At 34.9% G+C, this 24,600-nt stretch overlaps 4 protein-coding genes across 5 annotated transcripts; 1 reads left to right on the forward strand and 3 right to left on the reverse strand.

Moving 5' to 3' along the window:
* Window positions 1–440: 440 nt before the first annotated feature.
* On the reverse strand, window positions 441–5,831 carry LOC101245328 (pentatricopeptide repeat-containing protein). 2 transcript variants are annotated; one of them, XM_010315064.4, is made up of 3 exons: window positions 5,654–5,831; window positions 980–2,751; window positions 441–819 (listed from the first exon to the last, which is right to left on the reverse strand). In XM_010315064.4, exon 2 carries the CDS (start codon window positions 2,606–2,608, stop codon window positions 1,169–1,171), a length of 1,440 nt encoding a protein of 479 aa, XP_010313366.1. In that variant the 5' UTR covers window positions 2,609–2,751; window positions 5,654–5,831; the 3' UTR covers window positions 441–819; window positions 980–1,168. The 2 variants fall into 2 exon arrangements, with proteins under 2 accessions (XP_010313366.1, XP_004251386.1); XM_004251338.5 differs by having other exon boundaries at window positions 980–2,746; window positions 5,654–5,785.
* Window positions 5,832–6,741: 910 nt separating this feature from the next.
* Window positions 6,742–9,953, forward strand: LOC101260506 (DNA polymerase II subunit B4). The gene is made up of 3 exons (XM_004251012.5): window positions 6,742–7,103; window positions 8,164–8,282; window positions 9,614–9,953. The coding sequence occupies exons 1-3, from the start codon at window positions 6,886–6,888 to the stop codon at window positions 9,802–9,804; spliced, it is 528 nt and encodes a 175-aa protein (XP_004251060.1). The 5' UTR covers window positions 6,742–6,885; the 3' UTR covers window positions 9,805–9,953.
* A 533-nt stretch (window positions 9,954–10,486) lies between these two features.
* LOC104644772 (uncharacterized) lies at window positions 10,487–12,663 on the reverse strand. The gene is made up of 2 exons (XM_010315066.4): window positions 12,527–12,663; window positions 10,487–10,918 (listed from the first exon to the last, which is right to left on the reverse strand). The coding sequence occupies exon 2, from the start codon at window positions 10,909–10,911 to the stop codon at window positions 10,699–10,701; it is 213 nt and encodes a 70-aa protein (XP_010313368.1). The 5' UTR covers window positions 10,912–10,918; window positions 12,527–12,663; the 3' UTR covers window positions 10,487–10,698.
* A 670-nt stretch (window positions 12,664–13,333) lies between these two features.
* Window positions 13,334–23,932, reverse strand: LOC101261093 (protein transport protein SEC23 D). Its single transcript, XM_004251013.5, has 14 exons — window positions 23,464–23,932; window positions 23,202–23,261; window positions 21,591–21,644; window positions 21,329–21,501; window positions 21,020–21,206; window positions 20,632–20,777; window positions 20,400–20,554; window positions 18,926–19,007; window positions 18,724–18,839; window positions 17,180–17,278; window positions 16,459–16,582; window positions 15,629–15,906; window positions 14,119–14,333; window positions 13,334–14,025 (listed from the first exon to the last, which is right to left on the reverse strand). Exons 1-14 carry the CDS (start codon window positions 23,789–23,791, stop codon window positions 13,814–13,816), a joined length of 2,229 nt encoding a protein of 742 aa, XP_004251061.1. The 5' UTR covers window positions 23,792–23,932; the 3' UTR covers window positions 13,334–13,813.
* Window positions 23,933–24,600: the final 668 nt, after the last annotated feature.

A 24,600-nucleotide genomic window follows, 5' to 3' on the forward strand; every position in this document is an offset into this window, starting at 1 on the left:
AAATAGCACAAAATGCATATACAAATGTTAGTCCGATTCGTTTTTCAATTTTGAATACGAAATCGTTTTTGTTAATGAATATTTCACCTCCAGAAACTTCTTAAAAAAAAGTTAGTCCTGTTGAATTTCGTTTCTTTTGACTGGATAGATTTGTCTATCTGTCTTAAATATATGTGAGTTTATTTGAGTATAGCGTATCTAATTTTAAACTTATTACTCATGTATCTTAAAATATATATATATATATATAGACTTACCAAGATCATATATCTAAATAATTTTATAATTTGATTAATATATTAACTTGACCATACCAACCATGGTGGAGAAAGTATTAGTGCTATTGACGACTTTGACATGGTCATTATTTGCCAAGCAAGTGCACTTCCATTTGGCTTTTTATTCTTCATATAAATCATAAACTATATTAGCTTGGAAACTTAATGGAAGGTGTTCTATTATTATCATATAAAGTGCAGAAGAGGAACCCCATTCGAAAGAAAATTACATTGTATATATAAAGTCTTTATTCTTTAATGCATAAACGTATAGTAGATGACGAATCCCTTTTTTCACAACTGCTAATAACATGGTACCGAACTACCAATAGAAGCTGCTTCAGTAGACTGATAAGACAGACTAAACTAACCTAACCTTGACATTGAAAATGATAGCTTCAGTAAATTACTCATGTCTCTGCATTTCTGCTTCTGTCAATGTTGCTGCACTCTTATGCATAATAACATTGAGAACTTCAACGTGGATTCGTCAAGTCTATTGCACCAACAACTCTTGCACCGCGAAAAAAATAGTGCAAACCTGAAAAAGGCACTAGGCAAATAAGAAAAAAGATCCAAAGATTGGGAGATGTTCTTAGACTCTACCAATTACCACTCAAAAGAACAAATGGAGACTCAACGAGTATGATTTGATATGCATATAAAGTGAGCCAAGAAAAACATGGGAGAGGAAGACTCACCTTGCTAAAACAACCATGTCGATGAACTGGCCTGACGAGGTAGCAAGATAAACTCAAATTTACTTTCTGAAAATAGTCCTTTTCGGGATTGTAGTAACCATTATCAGGTTTCATGTGTATTTGCTAGCTTACAAGATAAACATCCTTTTCGGGTAGCTTAGCAAGACCTATTCTTGTCCTATGAAATGATCAACCCTTCCTTGATTTACTTTTTATGTTGTTCATCAAATATTCACCCAACCTAGCGCCAGCCTCCACTATTCTCGTTTCAGGTTTTATCTCAGCTTGAATAAGTTGCACCAAGGTATTCCCTATTTTTTCAGCTGCATCCCATTCCAAGATAATGGATACGATTTCTTCCCATGTATCTGTATGTAGGGGTTCACCATGACTCAAAATACTCCCCGCTACTCCACAAGCTTCCTCAATTTTACCTAGGTTACAGAAACCTTTCACAACAGCGTGAACCACAGAAAAATGCGGAGAGAAGCCTTTTGACATCATTTCCACCATGTAATTCTTAGCCTCATCATACATTCCCTGATCGCTAAGACCCCCAACTAATGTCCTATAAGACACCAAATTGGGAAGACACCCGTTTGATGGCATGTCCTCAAGGATTTTACAGGCATCAGCAGCACGACCTTCTCGACAGAATCCCAAAATGACTGTATTGTAATGGACAATGTCAGGATTGCAACCCTTTACTTTCATTCTGCAAAGAAGCTTGTAAGCCTCCTTAAATTTCTTTTTCCGACACAAGCTGTTCAATAGAGTGCTATAACTTAAAGCATCAGGAACAAAACCTTTATTCAGCATATCCTCCAGCAAGTCAACAGCTGTATTCACTTGACTTTTTCGACACAAACCCTGCATCAGAATCCTATATGACTCTACATTAGGACTGATCTCTCTCTTAAACATTTGATTAAACAGCGAGTAGGCAATACTTAAATCATCATTCAAACAGAATGCCCGCATTAGAATGTTGTAGGACTCAGTGTTGGCCAAAACTCCGTATGTATGTGCAGATCTGAAGAGATCAAATGCAGGGCGAAGAAAGTTCCGATGAGTTACGAGGATTTCAAGAATGAGGTTGAGATGCTTCGGAAGGGGCTTCATATTGAATTCCAGGATAGTATAGAAAGTTTTAAGGGCTCTGTCAGGTAGGCCAGCATCACCATATATTTGGATGATGTGCGAAAAAAGAGATGGGGAGATGGAATAATGCTGTGACTTAAGGGAAGAGAGGACGGACTGCATGAGGGAGAACTGCCGGGAACGGCCAAGCTTGAGGATAAGGGTGTGAAAAGTAGCATAGGAGTGCTGAAAATCGGGTTCTCGCGAGGCTAAATCAAAAATTTCTTTAGCAAGGAGTGGATCTGATTGGGAAGCAATAAGCTTCTGGACTCGAGCTGGAGAGCCAATAGATGGTCCCTGGTTCGTGTTTTGTTTATGTTCTTCATCTGCTTGTCTTTGTTTTCTATCTTGCTCTGGCTGTTGTGTGTGATAATGGGATTTAAACTTGTACCAGGCAGAAAGTGGCTCGGCCTTTGATAGCCGAGCGGAAGAACACATTACCAGAACCAAGAGGTCCTTGGAGCTGAAGTGATGTGAAAGCATTCTCATTTTTTTCGATCATCAAGCTCTTACGTCTTTACTTAGTAATAGCCTTGATAGCCACTTCATTATTTTTGTACTTTCATGCGATGGTGCTCCAGAAAGCAAATCAGTGTCGTGTTTGCAGTATTTAAACAAGACCGCCTACTGAACTGGAGACAACAAAAAGTTACACATGGGTGAAACAATGATAAGAAACATAGGTGAATAATAGTAACAACAATAATCAGTAGAACTGTTTACTGAACTCAAAAACTCATATAAAACAGAAAACAACTAGACTAAGCTTGATGAACCATGCTTGAGTAACCTAAAACGCTAAGAAGTATCAAGAAACTCAATAACCCAGAAATTTTTTTTGTCATTGGCTTGCTTCTTAAGCTCCAATAGGAGAGGGACTTGCTCAAACGAGCTTGAGACTAAAAGTATAATTATAGAGATAGTCATACTAATGCTAGGTAAATCTTCCTACAGATGAAGAGCACAATCTTCCTCTCTGAAACATTTTTTTGAACATAACAGCATGCACATATGAGAAATTTGACTTCTGTTCAGCAGATTAATCAAAGCAAACTTTTCGAGATGACTGTCCTGAATACACAGATGAAAATTTCTCTTTTCTAACACCATTCATGTTTGCATTTACACAGTTTTTTACTTTCACATATGGAGCAACAATGATATAATTCTTATGGAATTTTAAAGAGGAAGACTCAAGGTAGCCCAGTACAAAATTAGAAAATCAGAAGCGACCGATGCCTACAAGGGAAAGGAAAAATAAGATCTAATTATATTTATGGGAATATGGTCTGATATACCCCTCAACTTTGTCATATAGAGCTGATATACCCCTTGTTATGAAAGTGGCTCATATATACCCCTACTTGTAAATAAATGGCTCACATATACCCTTTTCATCTAACGGAAATGAAAAAAAAATAATTTTAATCTAAATCTTTATTATTTTTTTCTAAAAAATATAATTTCCACATGAGTAAATTTAATCCTCGTCAAGCATATTTTTTTTGACTTTTTTATGTTTCAATGACTAATTTATAATTTTTATTTTGATAATCAAATTTATTTATGTTTCACTTATATTCTTGTAAAACTTATTGTAGATGACCAAATTTTTTCTTCGAATACGAAATTAAATTACAATACACACAAAAAAAATAGTTTAATTTTTTTTCTTTAAACTAAGGAATGAAAGAAAAAAACAAAATAAGAATAAGAAACTCAAATAATTATAATAGAAGAAATCAAAAATAATTTATGTATGAAAAATATTAAAATATACCTTGAACTTTGATAGAAGAATCATATAAACCACTAAATAATTTTTTTTAAAAAAATAGAAGTAATAAGTATAAAATTAAAACTATTTTTTTAACTTCCGTTAAATGAAGAGTATATGTGAGCGATTTTGTAACAGCAGGGGTATATGTGAGCCGTTTGTATAATGGTAAGGGCATATATGAGCCACTTTTATAACGAGAGGTATATCAGCTCCAAATGACAAAGTTGAGGGGTATATCAGACCCTTTTCCCTATATTTATTGATTCCTCCAATTTTTAGTCCAACTGCTCCTTGATTCAATAGTTGTGGTTTACCACCTACTAATTGTTTTTCTTTCTAACTAGTAGAATCAGTTGAGCTTGTAAATCAAGCCCTCAAATTTAGTTATCTTTTGGAAAGAGGGTGCTAAGGATATCGATGCACAAAAAGTTAGGAGATTACATTATAACAAGAGGGTGGCAAGGACATTGATACACAGAGTTAGGATCATTCATTTTCAATTAATCTTTAGAAGGTGATAAACTGATACAAGAGCGACTTTCAATGACAACTACAACTTCTACACCTCAATCTTAAGCTAGTTGCTAGGGATCTATACTAGAGAAACTACACAATAGAAGAAAAAAGGGCATACATGAAAGCTATTTACTCTTCCACTTATTATTTATTTTGCAGAGGGTTTTTCGTAAACAAGTCCACTTTGCATCAAAGATTAAAACTTTAGACCAATTGGGCATCTTTGTTCACTCTCTGCCTAGGCCTGTCTGAACTCTGAAGTAAACATTTTTTTAAACATGCATGTTTTAATTAGACCCAAATTGACAAAAGGGGTTGCTCGGTGGAAGCGCTCTCCACCTCCAACCTTAAGCCACCTTCAAATTGTGGGTTCAAATTGACAAGGGAGTCAAAAGGCAAAAGGCGGATAAATGAAATTAGACCCAAATCCACCTTTCATCTTGCCTAAGCTGTGTGAACTCTAAAGTAAACATTTTGTCTAACACCTAATGTGAATGTATTAATGTAAAGAACCAAATCCATTTTCATCAAAGATTAAAATTTTAGACCAATTGAGGCATCTTTGTTCACTTTCTGCCTAAGACTGTCTGAACTCTGAAGTAAACATTTTAACCAACACCTAAACATGAATGTATTAACAAAGAATCAACACCCAAAGGTGTGGTCTAGTAGTCAATAAAATGGGTTGAGAACCATGCCATCTCAAGTTCAAACCCCCTCAGAGACAAAAAGCACTAGACGACTTCTCCTAATCTTGGTGGATAAAATTACTTGGTACGTATTGCTAGTGAAAGGTAACATGTATTTCATGGAATTAGTGAAGTTGCGTGTAAGCTAGCCCGAACAGCAATAAATAATAAAGAACCAAATCCATCTTTCATCCAAAGATTAGAACTTTAAACAAATTGGTCATCTGTTTTGCCTAACCCTGTGTGAACTCTGAAGTAAACATTTTGTCAAACATTTGACATGCATGTTTCAATTAACCCCAACTCCACCTTTCATCAAAGATTAAAACTTTAGACTAATTGAGCATCTTTGTTAACCTAAGCCTCCCATAACTATGAAGTGAACATTTTGTCCAACACATGTATTAATAAAGAATCAAATCTATTTTCATCAAAGATTAGAACTTTTAAACCAATTGGGCTTCTTTGTTCCTTCTCTGCCTAAGTCTGCACACAAATCTTCAACCTAAATGCTTACACAAAGAAAGAGAAGTGAAAAAGTATTCTTACAAAATTGATGATGGTTAGTTGTTGCAGATAGAGAGGAGACTCCAACAGGTTTGTTGTTGCAGAATACTAACATTTGTCCAAAGTGTTTTTAAAATCGAACCCAAATTGATAATTCGAATAGATAAAAAGTTGTTGATTTATTTTTAATGTGTTATTGCTTTAACGGTTTTGATTTTCTTATTATTAGGGTTATCGATTCAAACATTTAAAGTTTTTTCCAGGATGTGTTAGTATTATTTTTAAGCAAGATACTCGTTTCGTCCATTTTTGTTTGTCATATTATGTTTTTTTAAAGTAATTTGATAAATTTTTAAATTAAATTAAATTACAATGATTCGTGATTTTAAACAAAAAATTTAAATATTCAAAAATTATATGAAAACTACTATAAATTGTAATTTTTTTGCATGATATGATGAAAAAATATATCTTAAAATATTAATTAAAGTTCTTATAACTTGATTATAAAAATAGAAATCATGACAAACAATAGTAGACGGAGGAAATATAATTTATCCAATTCATGAATTCATGTCATCATGTTTCTAAATGATTTTCAATTATTTATTTTTTTGCGTCAAATCTTAACGATTAATTCGAGAATCAAACAATAACTGATAAGCCAATATCTTAATGGATCTTAACGGTTTAACATGTCTACAAATCGATAACTGGTTAGTTGAACCAGTAAATTTCAAAATCAAGCCGAGTCGACTCATACGCAGCCCTATTTGACAATTCACATATTATGTGTATTATATCAAATAGAATATGTATACAAATCTAAATACTCCCTCCATTCTGGTATTGTTTGTCATGGTTTCTATTTTTAGAGTCAAACTATAAAAACTTTGACTAATATTTTAAGATGTATTTTTTTTACATATTAATATGCAAAAAATTGTAATTTATAATATTTTTCATATAATTTAGAATATTTAACTTTTTTTGTTTAAAATATCAAACTAATATAATCTAATTTTCCTTTGATCATTAGTCAAATTGATTTTGAATAAGCGAAATATAACAAACAATTTCGAAAGAAGGAAATATTTAGTTATGCACACATCAAAATTGACATTTCGATCCGAACCACATTGAAAAACACATTTATATATTATATCGATAAAATCCTCTTCCTTCCATGTAACAATTTCATGGCGGGAAAAGAAACCTAAAACCCCAAAAATCATCTTTCAGTATTCAGCCAAACACACACAGAGAGGGGAAAAATGGCGGAGATAGAGAAGCAGAACAAGGAGAAGGAGAAAGTAGTAGCAGAAACAACAGTGCAAATCGATCAAGAGGGTCTTCCCAAGACTATTGTACGTAGGCTTGTGAAGGAAAAGCTTTCTCAGCTATCTACAGATACTGATATCTCACTTCTTCGTGACTCGCTTCTTGCTTTCTCTGAAAGTGCTCGAATTTTCATCCATTACCTCTCCGCAACGTAAGGTTTAATGGGTTTTGCAGATTAGTTTCAATTGTTTCTTATTTTTGATAAATTTCAGTTAATTCATGGAAAATGATAAAAAGGCTTGGAGATTATAGGTGTTGTTTCGATTTTTTTTGATCCGGAATTCAAATGGGGTTTTGTTAAATTTTTGTTCTTTTACTGATTATTTATGGATTCAGTCTTAAAAAATTGAAATTTAGGATTGTTTGTTTTGTTGCTAAAAGGTAATAGGGAAATTTCTTAATTTTTGTGATCTGGGATGTGTATTGGGTATTCTTTAATTGATGATGACGAAACCTGCTGCGGCTACCCTTTGGGTGTGCACAGTGTAAACCTCACTTTGCTCCGGTGCAATAGACGTGAGAGGTAAATTGCACTAGGGAAATCATATGTGATGAGGTTAAAGCAGAAGTTTAACCCCTTGTTGTATTAGGTATTACATTTTAGTTAATCAGCTCACATGCATCAATTTTTGAGCGATTAGGTCGGATTAACCCTAAGAGGTAGAATTGTCTTGTTTCTTAAAAGAAGATTTGGTGCTTTTGAATTCCTGTGAGTTTAAAGGATTTTGATTTAAAATGTCATCCTTTTGCTGATCTACGGTGAAGTTATTGAGTATTTTTAGGAACTGATATAAAGCTGAAAATTAGGATTGTGTTGATAGTGATATTGGCGTGTTGTTGAAAGAACTTTGGGAACTCTGTGAAACTGTGTAATCTAGGATTTAAGGGGTTCTGTGTATTAGCTATTTCTTTTACTGATTGATATCTAAGTTTTAGTTGATTAGTAGGATGAACACTAAAAGGTGGGGATTTGTGAAAAAGAAGTGATATATTGTGATTCTAAGCTAGTGCTGGAGTGTGAATGAGGTTATTTATTGGTTGATGTAAAACATGATAAGGCTGCTTTGTGTTGACAGTTGAGGAAATGAAGAACAGGTTGGATTAGATATCAGTGATGATACAGAAAGATGGAAAAATAATTATGTTTTCATGTTTCTCTTTTGTGATATTTCGCTTCAATGAGTGATCTCATTTGCAATGTGCAATTGCAGTGCTAATGACATATGCAAGGAGTCTAAGAGGCAAACGATAAATGCAGAAGATGTGTTCAAGGCCCTTGAAGAGATTGAGTTTCCAGAGCTCATTGAGCCTCTCAAAGCTTCTCTTGAGGGTCAGTTGCTTTTCATTGTTCTAAATTTTTTCGACAATCTGTATTTTTCTTGTCATGAAGCTGAACGCTTTCCATCTTAGGCTACATACTCTTATCCACTGAATGTTGCATACAATCACAGGTCAACATTTACTTTATACATATGTTGATCAAAGGAGAAATAAAAGTCGGTAATAAGCCAAATATACCCATGGTGTTGTGTTAGGGCATAGAGCTTCAAAGAATTGAATAGTTAGTGAGGATTATGGTCAGAGATCTTCCAAGCTGTATCAGAGTAGCATGTGTGTCAATCCACCAGGTCTAAAGCCAATGTTGTTTATTTAATATGGTAAAAGTTCTATTCATAAGGTACTAAGGTACCCAGAAGGCACACAAAAGTATGACAACAACATAGCCCCCTACATTCTACAATAGAATCAAGCTACATAATTTCCAAGTGAATCCAAGTAATCCAACCATATACTGCTCCATGTTCTCCCTCTTCACACCCAAAAAACAAACTATGCAGGCGCAGGTTCTTGACTCTACTAAATATGATTCTTTACTCTCAAAACAACATGCACTATTTCCTTCAGACCAGAAAGGTTGATTGCCTTCGTCTCCTGGCTATTATCGTCGAACAGATGGAAACTGTGTTACATATTTCTATTAGGTTTGTCCAGAAATACTCTATAAAGGTCAAAACAACAAGAAAGAGCTGAAATTAGAAAATAAATGCTCACATTTGAAGACTGAATTTTTGAGAGTTGCCTGGCACACTAGCTCTCTTTACATTATACAAGTTGAGCATATTAGTGCTTATTGAACACTCTGAGTCACTGATCTCTTTATCAGTGTTAAACACCAAGTCTAGCAAATTTACAACTTTAGTAGTGCATCTCTATATAGAGAGTCCTAAAAAACAAGGTCCTGACTTTGAGATGGAGGGAGAGGGAGTAATTATTTGAACAGATTAAGTTTTAACATTTGGGCTTATTAATCATTCTCTTCATATGAATTAGAAGAAAAAACTGGCTCATTAAAATTTGTAATCCTGACTTGTCTGGGATCGATCATTGTTGATTCTAATTGATCTCTTAATTCGAGTTTCCTGCTGTGATAAGTTTCAGGCTGGTTAAACATATATCATTTGTTTGTCATGTGTGTTACATCCTCGAATTGTTAAATTCAGAGAACTCTGTGCAATATCAGATGGATACATATATGATAACTAACAGATTCTTGCTTTAACTGCCTACCGTGATCTGATTGGAAATGAGGCAATATTTACTGTAGTGATGAAATGGACTTACACCTCTCTTTGCTTTACATATTCTTCTCTCTTTTTACAGGATTCAGAGAGAAGAACTCTAAAAGGAAGTCAACGTCATCTAAGTCCCCAGAATCTAACAAAAAGGCCAAGCTGAAAGAGCCTGTGGAAAATGGGAAGGGTAAGATGAAAGAACAACCCTCGGATAACGAAAATGAAGATGCACAAGCTGAAGAGGAAGTCAATGAAGTTGAGGATAGAGTTGATGATTAACGAGATTATTGTTTGCGCTTGCCTTCTTCGTTAGACATTTTACTCGTGCCTTGTTAACCCCCCCAGAAAAATGTAATCTTATCTTGGATGCAAAGTTAACAAACAGTTTGTAGAGCTTTATTCTGGAGTAAAATGAAGTTCTTTGGGAATTGGTTTGTCCTTTTTGTCCATCCTCGTGTTCAATGTGTTTATTTATGTCATGATTTTTCGATTGTCTCATCTCAATTTTTTGTATATTAGTCGATCAATTTTTTGGAACATGTGTCATGGACTCTGTTTGAGTTCAAATTTTGTGGATCCATTGATAACGACTTACTAAATGATATATACAATTTTCGAAATGGACACGACTTTTTTGAAGTTTGTGTCACAATCTACATGTCCATTGAACACAAAGGCTTGGATAACTACGTCTTCGTCCCAAACAAATTGAGATTACTACACGAATTCTCACTGACCATGTAGTGTTCAATTTTGAACAACAATCATATGAATGAACATACCTTTGGAACTAGAAAATATGTTACTGCTGCAACACTATAACAGTTTACTGAAGATCAGGCAACAACAGTAAATATGCAAGGGAAGAACCTGTACCAAAGCAGAATCGTGGTCGTTTAACGAGGGTGCAGAGAAGACATCAACAATTCCACATAAGACGCTAAAGTTGCTTATTAAACGCTGACAGGAGAACGAGCCATAATGATTGCTGCAAAAATATCACTGAATTGGTGTACACAGTAGGAAGAATGTGTTGTTTGCTAATGTTTAACAGAACATTCAAAGGGGTGACAGCATACAAGAAGACAAGTTAAGATGAGATGGAAAGGAAAACGCGAGGATGAATCCATCCACAAAATCATCAGAGATTCACTATTTTTCCAACTTATGCAATCATTTGTCTGTTTTCTCCCCCTCTTCCTCCTTCTCACCATATCGGCGCTTAAACTTTGCAATCTGACCAAGACTTTGAGCCATCTGACGCCTTGCTCTGATGTGATAAACCTTGCCTGTTTGGTGTATTTTAGTCATCATAACATGCATCAACCGTCCACTTTGCGTCACGTAGGATATCCATTGCATTTGAGGGTGAATTCCTTTCTTCATTTTTTTCCTGAAAATGAACTTACAATTCAGTAGCAACATAGTCTTCCTTACAAACTAATCCAAGTGGTATAACAAATAGCCTTTTTTTGGGTCAACTAGATCCTTTTATATGAGAACTCAATTTAGCTTTCATCAGAACAATGTGAAGTACAAGAGATTTCCTCACACTGGCTAAATTAGATACATCCCCCACCCCTGCCTCAAACAAACAACATCACAGCTCTACAAGAGTTATTCTTCTGCTTTTCAGGGGATGGCAGTCTAGGCTATATGCTAGAGCCTGCTAAAGCCTTTAAATGAAGAATCAGAGATTGGGAAAAGATGAATTTCTAAGAAAAAAAATAACAAAATGATATTCTGTTAACTCTGGCAAAAAAGACACTATAAAGGTGAATGGATAAAATCCCATATTTGGGCTGTAACATAAAAACTACTAAGACTGAATTTTGCAAAGCCAAGATTATTTTCCCATCCAATACTACTTTCAGTTTCTCCCTCTAAATCCAAAAATAGAGCCTTAATTTAGTAACAACAGAGTACAAAGGCAGAGGCTAAAGCAAACACCAAATTTTCCCTGAATAGCAGGAGAGCACAACTACCTCTTGAAGAATACCTTATTCCTTGTAAGAAAGGAAAAAGTATAAAAAAAAAAAAGAAGAAGAAGTTCAATAATGAAAATAAACATGGAACCATTATCACCGATATGGAAACTCTACTATAATACACAAAAATATTGATTCTTATCCAATTAGAATTTGATATCCTTTATTAGCAATCTAAAAGCCAGATTAGAAAACTATCACAACTTAGGGGTGTTTGATCATCAAAATGCCTAAGAAAACATTTTCTCTAGGAAAACAAGTTCCTTAAATACGAGGAAACTGACTTCCCCAATTAAACTAGGGAAAACATGTTCAATATAACATTCCAAGTTCATTGTAGTCTACTCCCCACCCACCCAACCTTCCACCTCTTGACCATCCCACCCTACACCACCCCCTGAATCCCCAATCCCCACCCTATCCTACCACAATAGTGTTTTGTTAGATTACATAAAAATGCTCACAAAGGGGTGGCAGTTCAGTTCTTCGGATTTGTAAAAGTGTGCACCGAACACCCAACCGAACTAATTCAGTTTTTTCATGCAAATGACGACCAAATTATCAAAGTATTAAACCAAATTCTTCGTACTTCAGTAAAATTCCACATTTCATCACATTTTTCATACTAGTTCATACAACAAAATCACAAAGAAAGCAAATGAGGAGTAGGCATTTCAAACCAAAATCAAACAGTTTATTGAGGCAATTTACCAAACAGGTATTAGACATTTCAAACCAAAATCAAACAGTTTATTGAGGCAATTTACCAAACAGGTATTAGGCATTTCACGACTCACTTCCCTAAACACAAACATAGCTTTAATCAACTGCCTACTATCATGATTGCAATATAGATTCATCCACAAAAATACCACTGAAATAACAAATTTGAACTCAGAGAAAAAAATAAATTTCGATGGAGACACAAAAATACTGAATCACATAACTAATCATAACAAAAATGTTTTAGGGTTTAGGGTTAATCATTGTAATCTAAAGACAAGTGAACTTACAACAAGATCACCGGAAAAATTGACCGGAGAATTAGCAAATTTGCAGGAGAAGAAGAAGCAGTATAGTTTGGGGTTCGAATTTATTGAAAGGGGATTTTGTGGGCTAAGAAGCCCAAACCATTTTGTGAGCAAAGCCCAACAAAATAGATCCGACAGAACGTTCAAGGTCAAAAGTCAAAACTATTAAAATCGAAAATTTACTCAAAGTCAAAATTTCAAGAGTGTCAATCCTTGGACCAATCTCGGTCCTGAGATAATTCGATTTGTATCTAATATGGACGTTATAGCATTGTAAATAATCGAAAAGGATGCACATGATATCAGATGAAATCATCGAACCGATCTCGGACCTGAGACAGTTCGATTCATATCTAGCGTGGGCATTAGAGCATAGATAAGAACTTTCCCTAAAACGAGAGAACTAGAAAGGATCCACCTTTGGTGTATCGGTTATTATGTCCACTATAAATGCTTAACCATAAGGAACAAATAATTACGAAAGCAAAAAAAAAAGCGAAATAAATCTCTTTATCGATAACCTTAGTTCAATCAATAGAATATTGATTAATACATAATTGATCGAACACTACTTGAAAACCACCTCATCTCTAAGACCATTATTGTAAAAATCATCCGGTTTAGAAAACTTCTTTATTTCTACAACACTGAACTAGTCACTTCAGATTGATTATAAAGATGGTTGTAAGTACAACTGAAGCTCTCGAGTTTGAGTCCGAAAAATGAAAAGATCACCTTTGAAAGGGAGCGTTTTACCCACCAAAAGTGGGACTTACCGACACGAATTCATTGCTAATGAAAACAAAACTTTGTACTTCACAAGAACAAAAACACAAGAATTACATTCAATTTCCATATGCCAATGCACCAACAGAACCAAATGTGTGAATTAAGAAAACAACAGAAAACCTGACAAACAACAAAATTCTGGTTCAAAAACACAGCTATTTATTCTATATTTAAGGTATCAACCCAAGAAAAAGATAAGAGTTTGATCCAGCTTCTGGTACAAATTTTGAATGAGCAAATCTACTGTCTAAAGCTGAACTGGGAAACATAAAACGATACGCTCTTGGGAGGTGACACCGGTTCAACTGCTCTGAGTAAGTCAGAAATACTTGCTGTGATGCTACATGTAACCCTTTGTTGCAAAAGTTTGGACTTGTTCATTGGTTGTCGATGATATAACTGTTTTTTGTCGAATTGTACAGTGAGTTTGGAGGTACCTACTTCCCGTCATAACCTGTGGTGTTGAAAGATGGATGCAACTTATTTCAAGTACTCCAATGTGCTTTGGTTAATCTCATCGAGGAATGAAACGAAACCCATGACACTTGTAAAGCCACTTCCTTCAACGTCTTGTTCCTCTATTAGATAGTTCTCAAACGCCGTTGCATCATCCTGCCCTCCCTTGATAAATGAAAGTCTCGGTGTAATACACCTCTCTTGCTTAAGCTTGTTTATTGTTGTTCTCAGTAAACCTGGTTATCAACATCAAAGTTCACATCTCAAAAATGCACCATTAAGGTTCCAGTGATACCTAATGTAACAGTGAGAAGATATTTGTTACTTACAGTCCTGAGGTGGCGGAAACGGAAGTGAAGGTTCTGCTGTCGAAGCATAGAACACAATGAGATTTGTGAATGCATCAAGGAAAAATATCGAACTGCCACTTGTAATCAGTGCAGCTCGGCTGAGGGAATGTCGAGGATATGCTTGCTTATCCGGTGAGGCATATGAGGTTAACAATGGATATACAGCACGACTAAGAGAAGAAGGTTCTAGTGCACTGCATCAAAAGTCCAAAGTCGTTAACAATAAGATTTACCACCCATCACCCCACAAAAAATTGACAGCAAATCAAAATATCACAATACAAGGAGTGACGGTCATCATTTAAACATAAGTTGAAAGGCCATATTTCCTCTTTCTCTTCTTTTATCTTTTTATGTAGTGACAGATACTGTGATTGTGTGCACTCCAGAGACAACATATAAAGTTCTCTTATGTATACCACCATTATAACCCAATGAACTGTTGAAGATATGTTTTAAGCAGAAAACTGAAATAAGGTGGCATCTCTATTTGACCAAATCTTTTAGAGTAAGATGTAAATACTACACGTGTCACTCCAGAGATGATAGTTCATCTTTTACTAGATAACAAGTTAATGAAGAACTTTGCGTCTTTGTGAACGGAAAAAAAAGTTTGGTATCACTATGTGTCTATGTCCATAACCATACTAAACTAGGTAGTGCTAAAAAAACTATACTTGAACTTTGATCCCTTTAATCCAGACTTTTGAAGTATTACCAGATACCTCTTTCAGTAGGATACTTGAAGAGACTTCCAAAGAGACTTACATATTCAAATCCCAAAAGTTGCATAGAAAGATAACCTTATAAGTTATATGTATATGAGAACTTACCCAACGAATTATATGACAAGTCCATTCATGCATAATATTTTCATAACCATGCTTTTGTCAACTGGAGAAGGGAAGAGAGAACTACAAGACTTTCCCTTCTCATGTCTGCCTACAGCAAAGAATTGGAGAGATAATTTCCCTTTCTGACCCTTTGGCCTTTTTCTAAGACTAGGGTTGTTCATCACTCTCTTGCTCTTTCCTCGGAAGTCTTAAAACTCTCTGATATAGTTCCTTCATACAATACTGAACTCCAACTTCGAAAAGCATACTGCCATCTTATCCCATTGTCATAGATCAGATTTGTCTAAAAGCTCCTCCCTTTTTTCAAATTTTGTTGTCTAAACAGTCCCTTCTCACATTGCTTCTGCTAGCAGCCTCTTTTCCTTCTTTCTACTTTCCTTTTCTTTTCCTTCCCTTAGTTTCCAAGCAAACATTTACCTAAGAATGCGTTCTGCATATCTTATTTCGAGTTGAAACTTAAAAACAAGTATTCAGTAGCTAAATTAGTTTATTCCAATGTCATAATCTCTTCCCATATCCAATATAACCCCCCCCCCCCCCCAAAAAAAAAAAAAAGAAAACCGAGGAATTAAAGAACTGAAACTCTAATCTTATGAGCTAAGTAAGAAAATAACCCACATGAAATATATCAATACCTAAAAAGACACTGAAGATATATTCGGTAGTCAGGATGCACGCCTTCTTCGTGTAAACGGAGAAGAGGATTTCGTAATAGAGCAAAAACCAAGCGGGGTAAAGGCTGCAGTTGAGGACATTGGGAAAATGCAACATCAATGTGAACGCCACTTGAACCACCATGCCCAGACTGAATAAGTTTACAAGCATCATTATACTGAGCTGTAAGAATAACAAGCCAATCATGAAGTAACATTCTGCCCTCTCGAACACCTTGCTCCAACGAGGCTAGAATAACCTAAGAACAAGGAGAATTATTCAGCACAAGTAAAGAGTAAACTTATCCTGCAATTCAGAAAGCATGATTAATAATAATGGGGCAACTGTAGTATATAAACCAAACAAGGAAAGACATGATATGTTTGATCTTAGACAGATATATCTAATACTCTACCAAATAGTTTTAGCTTACAACTTGATTTGAGGCATTTCAAGAGTTCCTCTCATTTCAAAAGAGTAACTCTCATTTTATCATATTTTTTCCTATGACAAAAAAGAAACTTTTGTGAAGTTTGTAATCAGTCTGCCAGATTGTGATATCAATGCATTAATAGGTATAATCTATATCGAATTTTGTTGTAATATTGGAAAACAAATTGAACTCTTGAAGTCTAGTTTCCAACTGATCAAACAGTTGGTGAGGTTTTCAGATAATGCATATAGGCAAACTACCAAAGTGCAGCAAGTTCATCATAAGTTGTTGTATCTTCACTTCTACAGATCAGATAGTCCAGTTAATAGCCCTGATGAATTTGTGTTGAAGAGAAACATGAAGCCAAGTAAGACATACCTTGTGGACAAGTAATGAAAGCACCACTTCAGAATCAACACAGTCATAAATCTCATTTATGCTATGACCTACTCCAAACTGAAGAGTTCGAATCCTTAATCTCTTTTTGAGAGAATGCTTTGCTCTGCACAACACATCCACTGCTTAGAGCATATCTAATAGAAGATGATTCAAAGGGTATCCATCAGAAAAAGAACAGCAAAAGGAGTTTTTCCTGGCTCAAAGCTAGAGAACCACAAATTATAGAAAATGTTTTAGAATTAAAGAAGAAAAAGAAAGTAAAGAGAAACTACAGTAATGCAACATAACTAAGAAATGGCCAGATCCAACTGCAATTCAGACAAACATTAATTCCAGAATTCTCTACTTCTAGAACCACCATCCATTTGCTGTCTAAGTACTTAGTTCACTTGCATAATTTTAAATTGAATCAACTTTTAAATTGGGAACAAAGAGGTACCAAACACCATATATAATAGGTGGCTCTTCAAAAATACACTGCTAAAACATTTAAGCACCCAACCACCAAGGGCGAACTAGAACCAAACTTCTGCCCAGCCACTTGTCTAGTATAATGACATACTTTATGGTTCTTGTTTTTTTGAGTTCTACTAGGTGAGAATCAATACTCATATTTATATAAGAAACATATTTGTTGATGGTCACTGCTACCTGAAAGGTAGTAAAGCAGCAAAAAGGCCTCTAGTAAGAACACTGTTACCTTGTTGTAGTATTTGATCCTGCATTTGCTAGTTCATCTGGTGGGACAACAACAGTATACTGAAAAGCAATTTGCAGCATAGGCAATTCTGAAGTATGCCTGCAGAAGAAAACCATTCTTGTATTATTCCGTAAAAATTCTAGCTCACACAAATGATTTTCACTGACATTGGCAAAAATAATGCTTACAAGATGCAGTGGAACACATAAAGAAATTGGCCCAGAGCAGAAAATAAAGAAAATAAATGAACTTCGAAAATGATATAGTTATCAGTATGTATCTACCAAACTTATTTTAATCAGATAACTTTATTAACACATGAAGATGGTTCTGCTATACATAAAGCTAATACATGTATATTTCAGACTTCCCTAATCTATGCAACAAATAATTCCTTTACAACCAAAAAAAAGGAAGAGATTTTGATGGTTTGTAATGATTTTTTAAGAACAGTCTTCCACATCTTTTATCTACTCTCTTCCAGCTCGGTAATCCTCCAAATTGTGATAGTCTGCGACTGCATCAGATGTTCAACATGTATAATTTTTATTTATTTGTTCAACATGTATAATATCACGGCATATATTGGTCAGTTGGGATTAAGGTAGGTGAATGTGGAGGCACAAGGCATGGAATGCTGCTCCACACTTAGTGGATTCTTTGGAGGGAAGGAATAGCAGAGTTGTTGAAAGTATAGAGATGAACTTTGTACAATTGAGGAACAGCCTCTTATCATGTACTCCCTTCTCCTTTTAGTTGTCATGTTGCGCTTTTCAAAAGTTAATTTGACTAATTTTCAATGCTAAATTAAGTTACCTTGATTCAACATTTTAAACTAAAAATTTACATATTCAATAACACTGCAAGAAATACTATAGATTGCAATTTTTTTGCATATCATATGATGAAAAGATACATTTAAAATGTTAGTCAAAGTTCTTAACTTCATATCGTTTGACTCTAAAAAGGGAAACCATGACAAATAGAAAGGAACAGGGGAGTATATTCTTTTGGTGCACCCATGAGATTCCTTTTGTATAAAAGATTGTGTGCCAGACATAGAAAAACATATCTTTTTCTAAGTTTCCTACTTTTGGTATACTTCTTGATACAAGGGGTTTTGTGCCCATATATTTAATAAAATTTATTACTTTTTTCCAAAACACAGAGTCTGGGGTTTATGAGAGAACCTTACATCCTAAATTGAATTTAAATTGTTAGTGAATATAATTTGTCGAACTAGTCTAAGTTATATACACAATGTTCCTTTAGGACCATGTCAAACGTTCAAAAATGTACCAAAATGAGAAGTGTCAGAGATATTGGAATGGAGAAAACAATACTTCAAAAATGTCAGTAAGGCCAACATACAGCTTCGCTAAAGGGGCCAATAGCACTACTTTAATCAAATGTGGTTTCTAATGCAAAGAGATGAAGTATCAATTCTCTAGCCAAACATAGTTTCATGTAATCTTTGTGTGAAATAAAACAATGAGCATAAAACTTAATTTGGAAAAGGAGACAAGAAGTAGGAGATGTATTACCTGGAAAATCCAGCACTATTCACAAACTCAAAATCATAGGCATATGTCGCGAAAGAATCACAACAAATTATGTGTTGGACATTTTCATATTGTGGATCTGGGAAGAAATGCCCATACTGTTGGGAAATAGTGCAAGTCTTATGAGCCAATCAAGATAGTAGAATAAGAACCGGTGGGAAAAAAATACTAGAAGAAATCTTACAGAATGACTCTGCTGGAATTCAGACGAAGTCCTCAGCCTTAGGACACAATTAAAAGCATATGGTCGACTTAACATGCGGTACCTGTCAGAATATCATTCTAGTGTTATGTAAACAGATCAATGTAACCTCAGGAACAAAAAAAATGATTCTTACTAATGTGTAAATTTGTATACTGCTAACAACCAGTCATTTACTCAATAAATGACCCGTCAATGACAAGTCTTCGACCAACTAATCCTTCAGGCATCACCTAAGGCTTACTTACATCCTTCATATCAACATCACATTAACGAAATCCCTCAGATTCGCAAAACTTAACACGAAATATATTTCAAAAACACCGAGTTCCCAGAAACTGCTCTCCTGCTTTCTCTTTTGTTTTATTTTTCTTTACTTTAGCTGTTACATACATATCTGATTTAAATTTGAGGATTTATGTTTCCCAAACAAACAGTCATCTATTATTTACATATAAAAATCACCAATTCACCATCTGAGATCCTGGGGGGGGGGAGGCATGTAGAACAACACTATAACTGGAAGTCAGATAAAAAGAAAAGGGCAGCTCGGTGTCCTAAGCACCCACTAAAACTGAAAAGATATGTCATAAAAAAAATTATCCACTAATCCCCAACACAAGAAAGAGAAAGAAACTGTTAAAAAGTGAAAACATATTCTGAGTTGGCTAAACCAAAAGCCAGATGCCTGTTTTCCTTGCCATAAAAGAACACCTATTAGAAGAAAAATATAGCCACTCAATAAAGAGAAAAAACGAAAAAACTCCAGGAGCAGCACAGGGTACCATCCTTATAAGATCAAGTAATAAATAATAACCACAATAAAAAGCTAGAAATATGACACATCCCTAGATTACCGCAGCAGCTTCCTGAAAAGCAAATCCAACTTAAGCAATTACCAGCATGTCGTTATTCAGCAGTCCTCTTTGAAGTAAAATGAATGCGCAATCACGGGGAAAAGCTAAAATCAAGAAGGGTCTTAGGATTTCATGCCCTAAGTTGAGCTATCCTAATGAGAGAGGTTGGCACACAATTGAACCTTCTCATATGAATCCCTAGTTGATGCATCCACAAATTAGCAAGGGGAAATCTAAGTGTGCATATTGGTGAAAGTTAAAACCAAGAAAGCTTGTTCGGCAAGAAGAAACACCCAACTGGATATTCTGCATATTGTCTCTGTGAAACAAAGCCACAGCGCTACTTTTTGCGTTAGATTTTATGGTCAGCTGGACACTTTCATTACAAGCAATCAGTGTGTCCATCAAAAAGAGAGAGAAAAGTTAATCAAGGGGTTTTTGAGTACAGTTCTAAAAACTTGAGGGATGTGTTGTGGCGGTGGTATTCCTTTTCCATTTCTTTTTGGGTGGTGGAGGGAGCGGTCAGACTTAAGGAATGAATTAGATTACAAAATTCACCTACATTACATATTCATAGCAATAGCAAGTAGCATACTCACATGTCTTGAGGAAGTGTGGAGTCATCAGTGCTCGTATACAAAAATAAGGAGCCTCCACTCTCAATACTCAGAAACTTCAATGATGCCAAGTCAGTATACTCATTTGTCACAGCAAATATGTCTACACAAACACCTGATTGCACAGCCACGGCAGCCTATTGAAATATATTTTAATGCTTGATGTTCAAATGTAAATTAGCTAAAATAAATAAGTCAAAAACTATGCTAGTACCAGATCTTTATAGAACGGAGTTTGTTCGGGAAGTAAAGCTCGATCTGCATCCTCTCGTCTACTAGCGTACTGCTCTCCATATCGTCTTGTATCTAGTTGGCCAGCTCCAATATCGGGAGCACCCGAAAGAAAAGCAAAAACTCTAGCTGCATTCCAATTGGGGAAAGAACAACAAAGACACTGAGTATTATATCTTTGGGCAAGATACTATGGAACTACTAATTTAGGGGAAATATTCTCATATTGCAGCTGTCCACATTGGAAAAAGGTTGATCCAAACGGTAACAAAAACCAACCTAACTAGAGGTGCATCATTCATTGTAACTGATACAAAGAAAGAATCATTCATTGTAACTGACACAAAGACAGAAGTGTGAAATTGTCATACCTAATGCAAATGTATTTCCATATTCTGATCCAATATAATTGAAAAGGGCTTCCATTGCAGATCCAAAACCCCTTCCACCCAGGAAAGCTCCATCTAGCCCTTGACCTGCACCTGATGTCCTTTCCCATGAAGTTGTTGGCCTCAATGTTTCAAGTGCTGACGCTATGCGGTCCTTACAAGTATCCACCTACAATAAATCACTGATTTAGGGCTAGTGCATGCTCATCCATTTTGACATTGAAAAAGGGAACACCTTCACACTCCAACTAGAAAAAGAAAAGCATTGGCAAAGAAATTAAACAAACGTACTGGAGCTAAGAATGAAGATAGGGGCATGACATCCTGAAGTTCCATAGACAAGGTACCATCAGAATCATGAGGAATGAAAACATTCTTCACCACTGGAATGGGGCCTTGAACATCATACAAACCTATTTTATGGCTGAATGTGGCCAAGCCAAATAGTGATCCAGGCCCAAGAGCTTGATAAAAAGACAAAAGAAAACAAAATTTTAAATTCCCTCCAGTACAGAGTATAAACTTATATTCAAAAGATTCATCAATAACCAACCTTCTAAAGCAGCTAAAAGGGCACTTTTAACAAGTTCCAAAAACTCCTCGGATGCTGCGTCAGAACTTCACACCAGTTAATTCATAATAGCAAACATTCTACATATCTTCTTACCACAAAATACATCAGTTATTACTGTAAAACCTAAGATAGCTCTAAATGATCAGCAGAAATACAGTACGCAAAGTGAAGATTGATGTCAAAAAAAATTTAACTATGATGGTGTATACACAAATATGCATTAATATTATATGTGCCTGAGTGTGCTTTGAGACTACGATCCAGTTTCAGCTATTTTTACCTTTTTCTTTAACATGAGTTTCAACTATTTTGACATACACACTGAAACAAGAATCACCGAGCTTTTAAGTTCTTTCAGGAAATTAACTGAGCACGTTAAGACCAAAGGCAAATCAACAAGTATTGAGATAATTTATAACAAAACTTTGAGAATAAAGCACTTAATCCATGCATGATAATCGAGTGATATTACATTCGTCCACATGACAGAAATATGATATTCAACAAATAAGCCAATAACAAATAGGTATTAATGAGCACTTAATATTGTGTGGTTTCAAAAATTGATGGACCAGACTTTGAGTTTAACAATGTTGACAAATGAACATGTTTTATTCATAATAATGATATGACATTCTTCTACATGACTTGGATATGGTATTCAATAACTAAGCTAATAACCAGACAGCTATACCAAATGAATACCTTTTTCTTGATAAAGCTATGAAATAAATACTCTTATGCTAGGTGATTCCTAAAATTAACTGAACCTAAGTAAAATAGTTATTTTTGTAAGTTTGAATTAGGAAAGAGAAAAAAAAGAGGTCTAGCCAATTTTTGATGTATAACATCTAATAGGTAAACTGATAGCAATGGAAAGTTCTCCACATGATAAAAGTGAACAACAATTTGAGATGTAATAATATGACAAGTGAGACATCCTTGGTAGGAGCAAAGGTTATTCATGAAAAGTATACAAGCCAATACAGGTTTCTTACCCAATTATAATGAATGTTAACTACTGTGTCTTAGAAGCACCAATACTAACATATAAAGATGTGTGAGAGACACTCACATCATAACAAACTAGTTTGCCAAATAAAAATTAGTGATAAATTCTTAGTTAAGATTTTAGCTTCACCTATGTTTTCATCAATAAAAATATAGCATAAAACCTTTGGAGAAATGCTTGCAAGTATCTTGTCTCTAGGATTCTTCAATGTTAAGATATGGCATCCATCCTTTACGAACTCCTAAAAAGTCACAGCACTTAAAATTCTCTTTAAAAACTCAACAAGGCACAGCACTTCCATTCCCATAAACCTCAACAAACCAACTGAGTTTTGGTTGTTTTCGACCAGTCAATACCTTGACTTCTTTTTCAAAATAAAAGTTTTATACTTGGAAACTTCACAGAATAGTACCACAGACCATATTTTGAACTTAAAATAAAACATTTCAGCAAATTATCAATCGATAAACAAAAATTCAGCAAAACTCAAAGTCGGAAAGACTTCTTTGATTCTCGAAAGGAAACAATGTAATAGTACTACATCAAATCAAAGCAAAAATAATAAGCCAGAAACTTACAAGCAAGATCAACAGCTGCTACATAAACAGGCCGTGCCTGCATTTCCTCAGATTCTTCCACTGCACCACCATCAAAAAACAAACAAAATTCAAAAGGGTGCATCTGAATTCTCAAAATAAGACAAAAGGTGTTTTCAAATACAAAAATTCACATCAAATGGATACATTTGAATTTCCAAAATTACATAAAAGGGTGTTTTCAAATACAAAAAATACCCAAATGCCAGATTTACAGTAAAGGGTGTCTAAATTACACACTTACTGGGCAATTCAAGGTCAATAAACGAAGACATATTCTCCGGGCAAGATTCAGGTTGAGAATAACGACTGACAGACTGAGAAGATAGTCCATTAAGTGTACCACAAAGGGAACAAGTCCAAGCCCATTGCTCTTGCTCACAGTATGTATTATAGTAAGCCCAACAATTCTCACATCGCGGTAGCAAGTGACCTTCCGATCCATAAACCGGTGGATTCCCATTCTCATCCTTTGCAGCAAACGGTGAAACTGTTACACCCCACGGTAGCCCTGAGTCCATTAGTGACTCTAGGTCAATCGGAAACCGAGTAACCGTTGCACGCACCGCCATTAGCGCGTGAGATTAGAGCTGGTGACAGTGAAAATGGAGAAAAAAAATAATATTTGGGTTTTTTTTGAGGTTCTGTTTTTGTGTGAAGAAGATGGGTGTAGGATAAGGGCGTACGCACTGCATGTGTATTTTAGTCTCGACGGTTTTTTTAATTTCATTTTTAGGTTACACATGTAATGAGCCAATGATCATTTGACACGTCGGATTCTAACTTAGAGAGAGTCCACGTCTGATTTAGAGGGGTCAAGTTTTAATATCCCAAATTAGAGAGTCCACGTCTGATTTAAAGGCTTAAGTTGTCGATGATTCCTTAAAGATTTTGCATATTTTACTTATACGTTTCAATTAAGATTATTATCTATTGAATTTTCCCTTGCTATTCAAATAAACTTTTTTTTTGTTATTTGACAATTAAATTTATACATAAGTTCCTTCATAATTAAAGCCAGGTATAATTTATGAAATCTAATAATAAGAAAACATACACTTATAATTCGTATTTTTTTAAAGAAAAAATTATGCGGTTAAACAATCATATACTAGTCAATTAATTTTTAACTAGTTAACATAGCTAGAGTTTACATTAATTACAATTTGTGACCTATTTTTAGCTACAATTACACGACTTAGTATTCTGGTTTATATAATGCGAGCATTTGTACAATGTAATCTGTATAACTTTTGAATGAGTATAATATAATTTGTATAGTTATTTAATTTTTTGATGTTTATGCTTGTATAAATTTGTTATTTGATTTTATACAAAAATAACTCAATTACACAAACGTACCCGCTGCATACAAACTCAC

This window comes from Solanum lycopersicum, chromosome 11, assembly GCF_036512215.1.
Source record: "Solanum lycopersicum chromosome 11, SLM_r2.1".
In the NCBI taxonomy this organism is placed as follows: Eukaryota; Viridiplantae; Streptophyta; class Magnoliopsida; order Solanales; family Solanaceae; genus Solanum; species Solanum lycopersicum.

What these genes read in the sequence shown, in the direction of transcription:
- LOC101245328 (XM_010315064.4), bottom strand. Translation starts at nt 2,608, where the DNA reads ATGAGAATGCTTTCACATCACTTCAGCTCCAAGGACCTCTTGGTTCTG.
- LOC101260506 (XM_004251012.5), top strand. Translation starts at nt 6,886, where the DNA reads ATGGCGGAGATAGAGAAGCAGAACAAGGAGAAGGAGAAAGTAGTAGCA. An exon ending in ATCCATTACCTCTCCGCAAC is followed by an intron (nt 7,104 to 8,163) that starts GTAAGGTTTAAT and finishes GTGCAATTGCAG; the next exon opens with TGCTAATGACATATGCAAGG. An exon ending in TCTCAAAGCTTCTCTTGAGG is followed by an intron (nt 8,283 to 9,613) that starts GTCAGTTGCTTT and finishes CTCTTTTTACAG; the next exon opens with GATTCAGAGAGAAGAACTCT.
- LOC104644772 (XM_010315066.4), bottom strand. Translation starts at nt 10,911, where the DNA reads ATGAAGAAAGGAATTCACCCTCAAATGCAATGGATATCCTACGTGACG.
- LOC101261093 (XM_004251013.5), bottom strand. Translation starts at nt 23,791, where the DNA reads ATGGCGGTGCGTGCAACGGTTACTCGGTTTCCGATTGACCTAGAGTCA. An exon ending in TATTGACCTTGAATTGCCCA is followed by an intron (nt 23,262 to 23,463) that starts GTAAGTGTGTAA and finishes ATGGTGGTGCAG; the next exon opens with TGGAAGAATCTGAGGAAATG. An exon ending in AGCAGCTGTTGATCTTGCTT is followed by an intron (nt 21,645 to 23,201) that starts GTAAGTTTCTGG and finishes GTTCTGACGCAG; the next exon opens with CATCCGAGGAGTTTTTGGAA.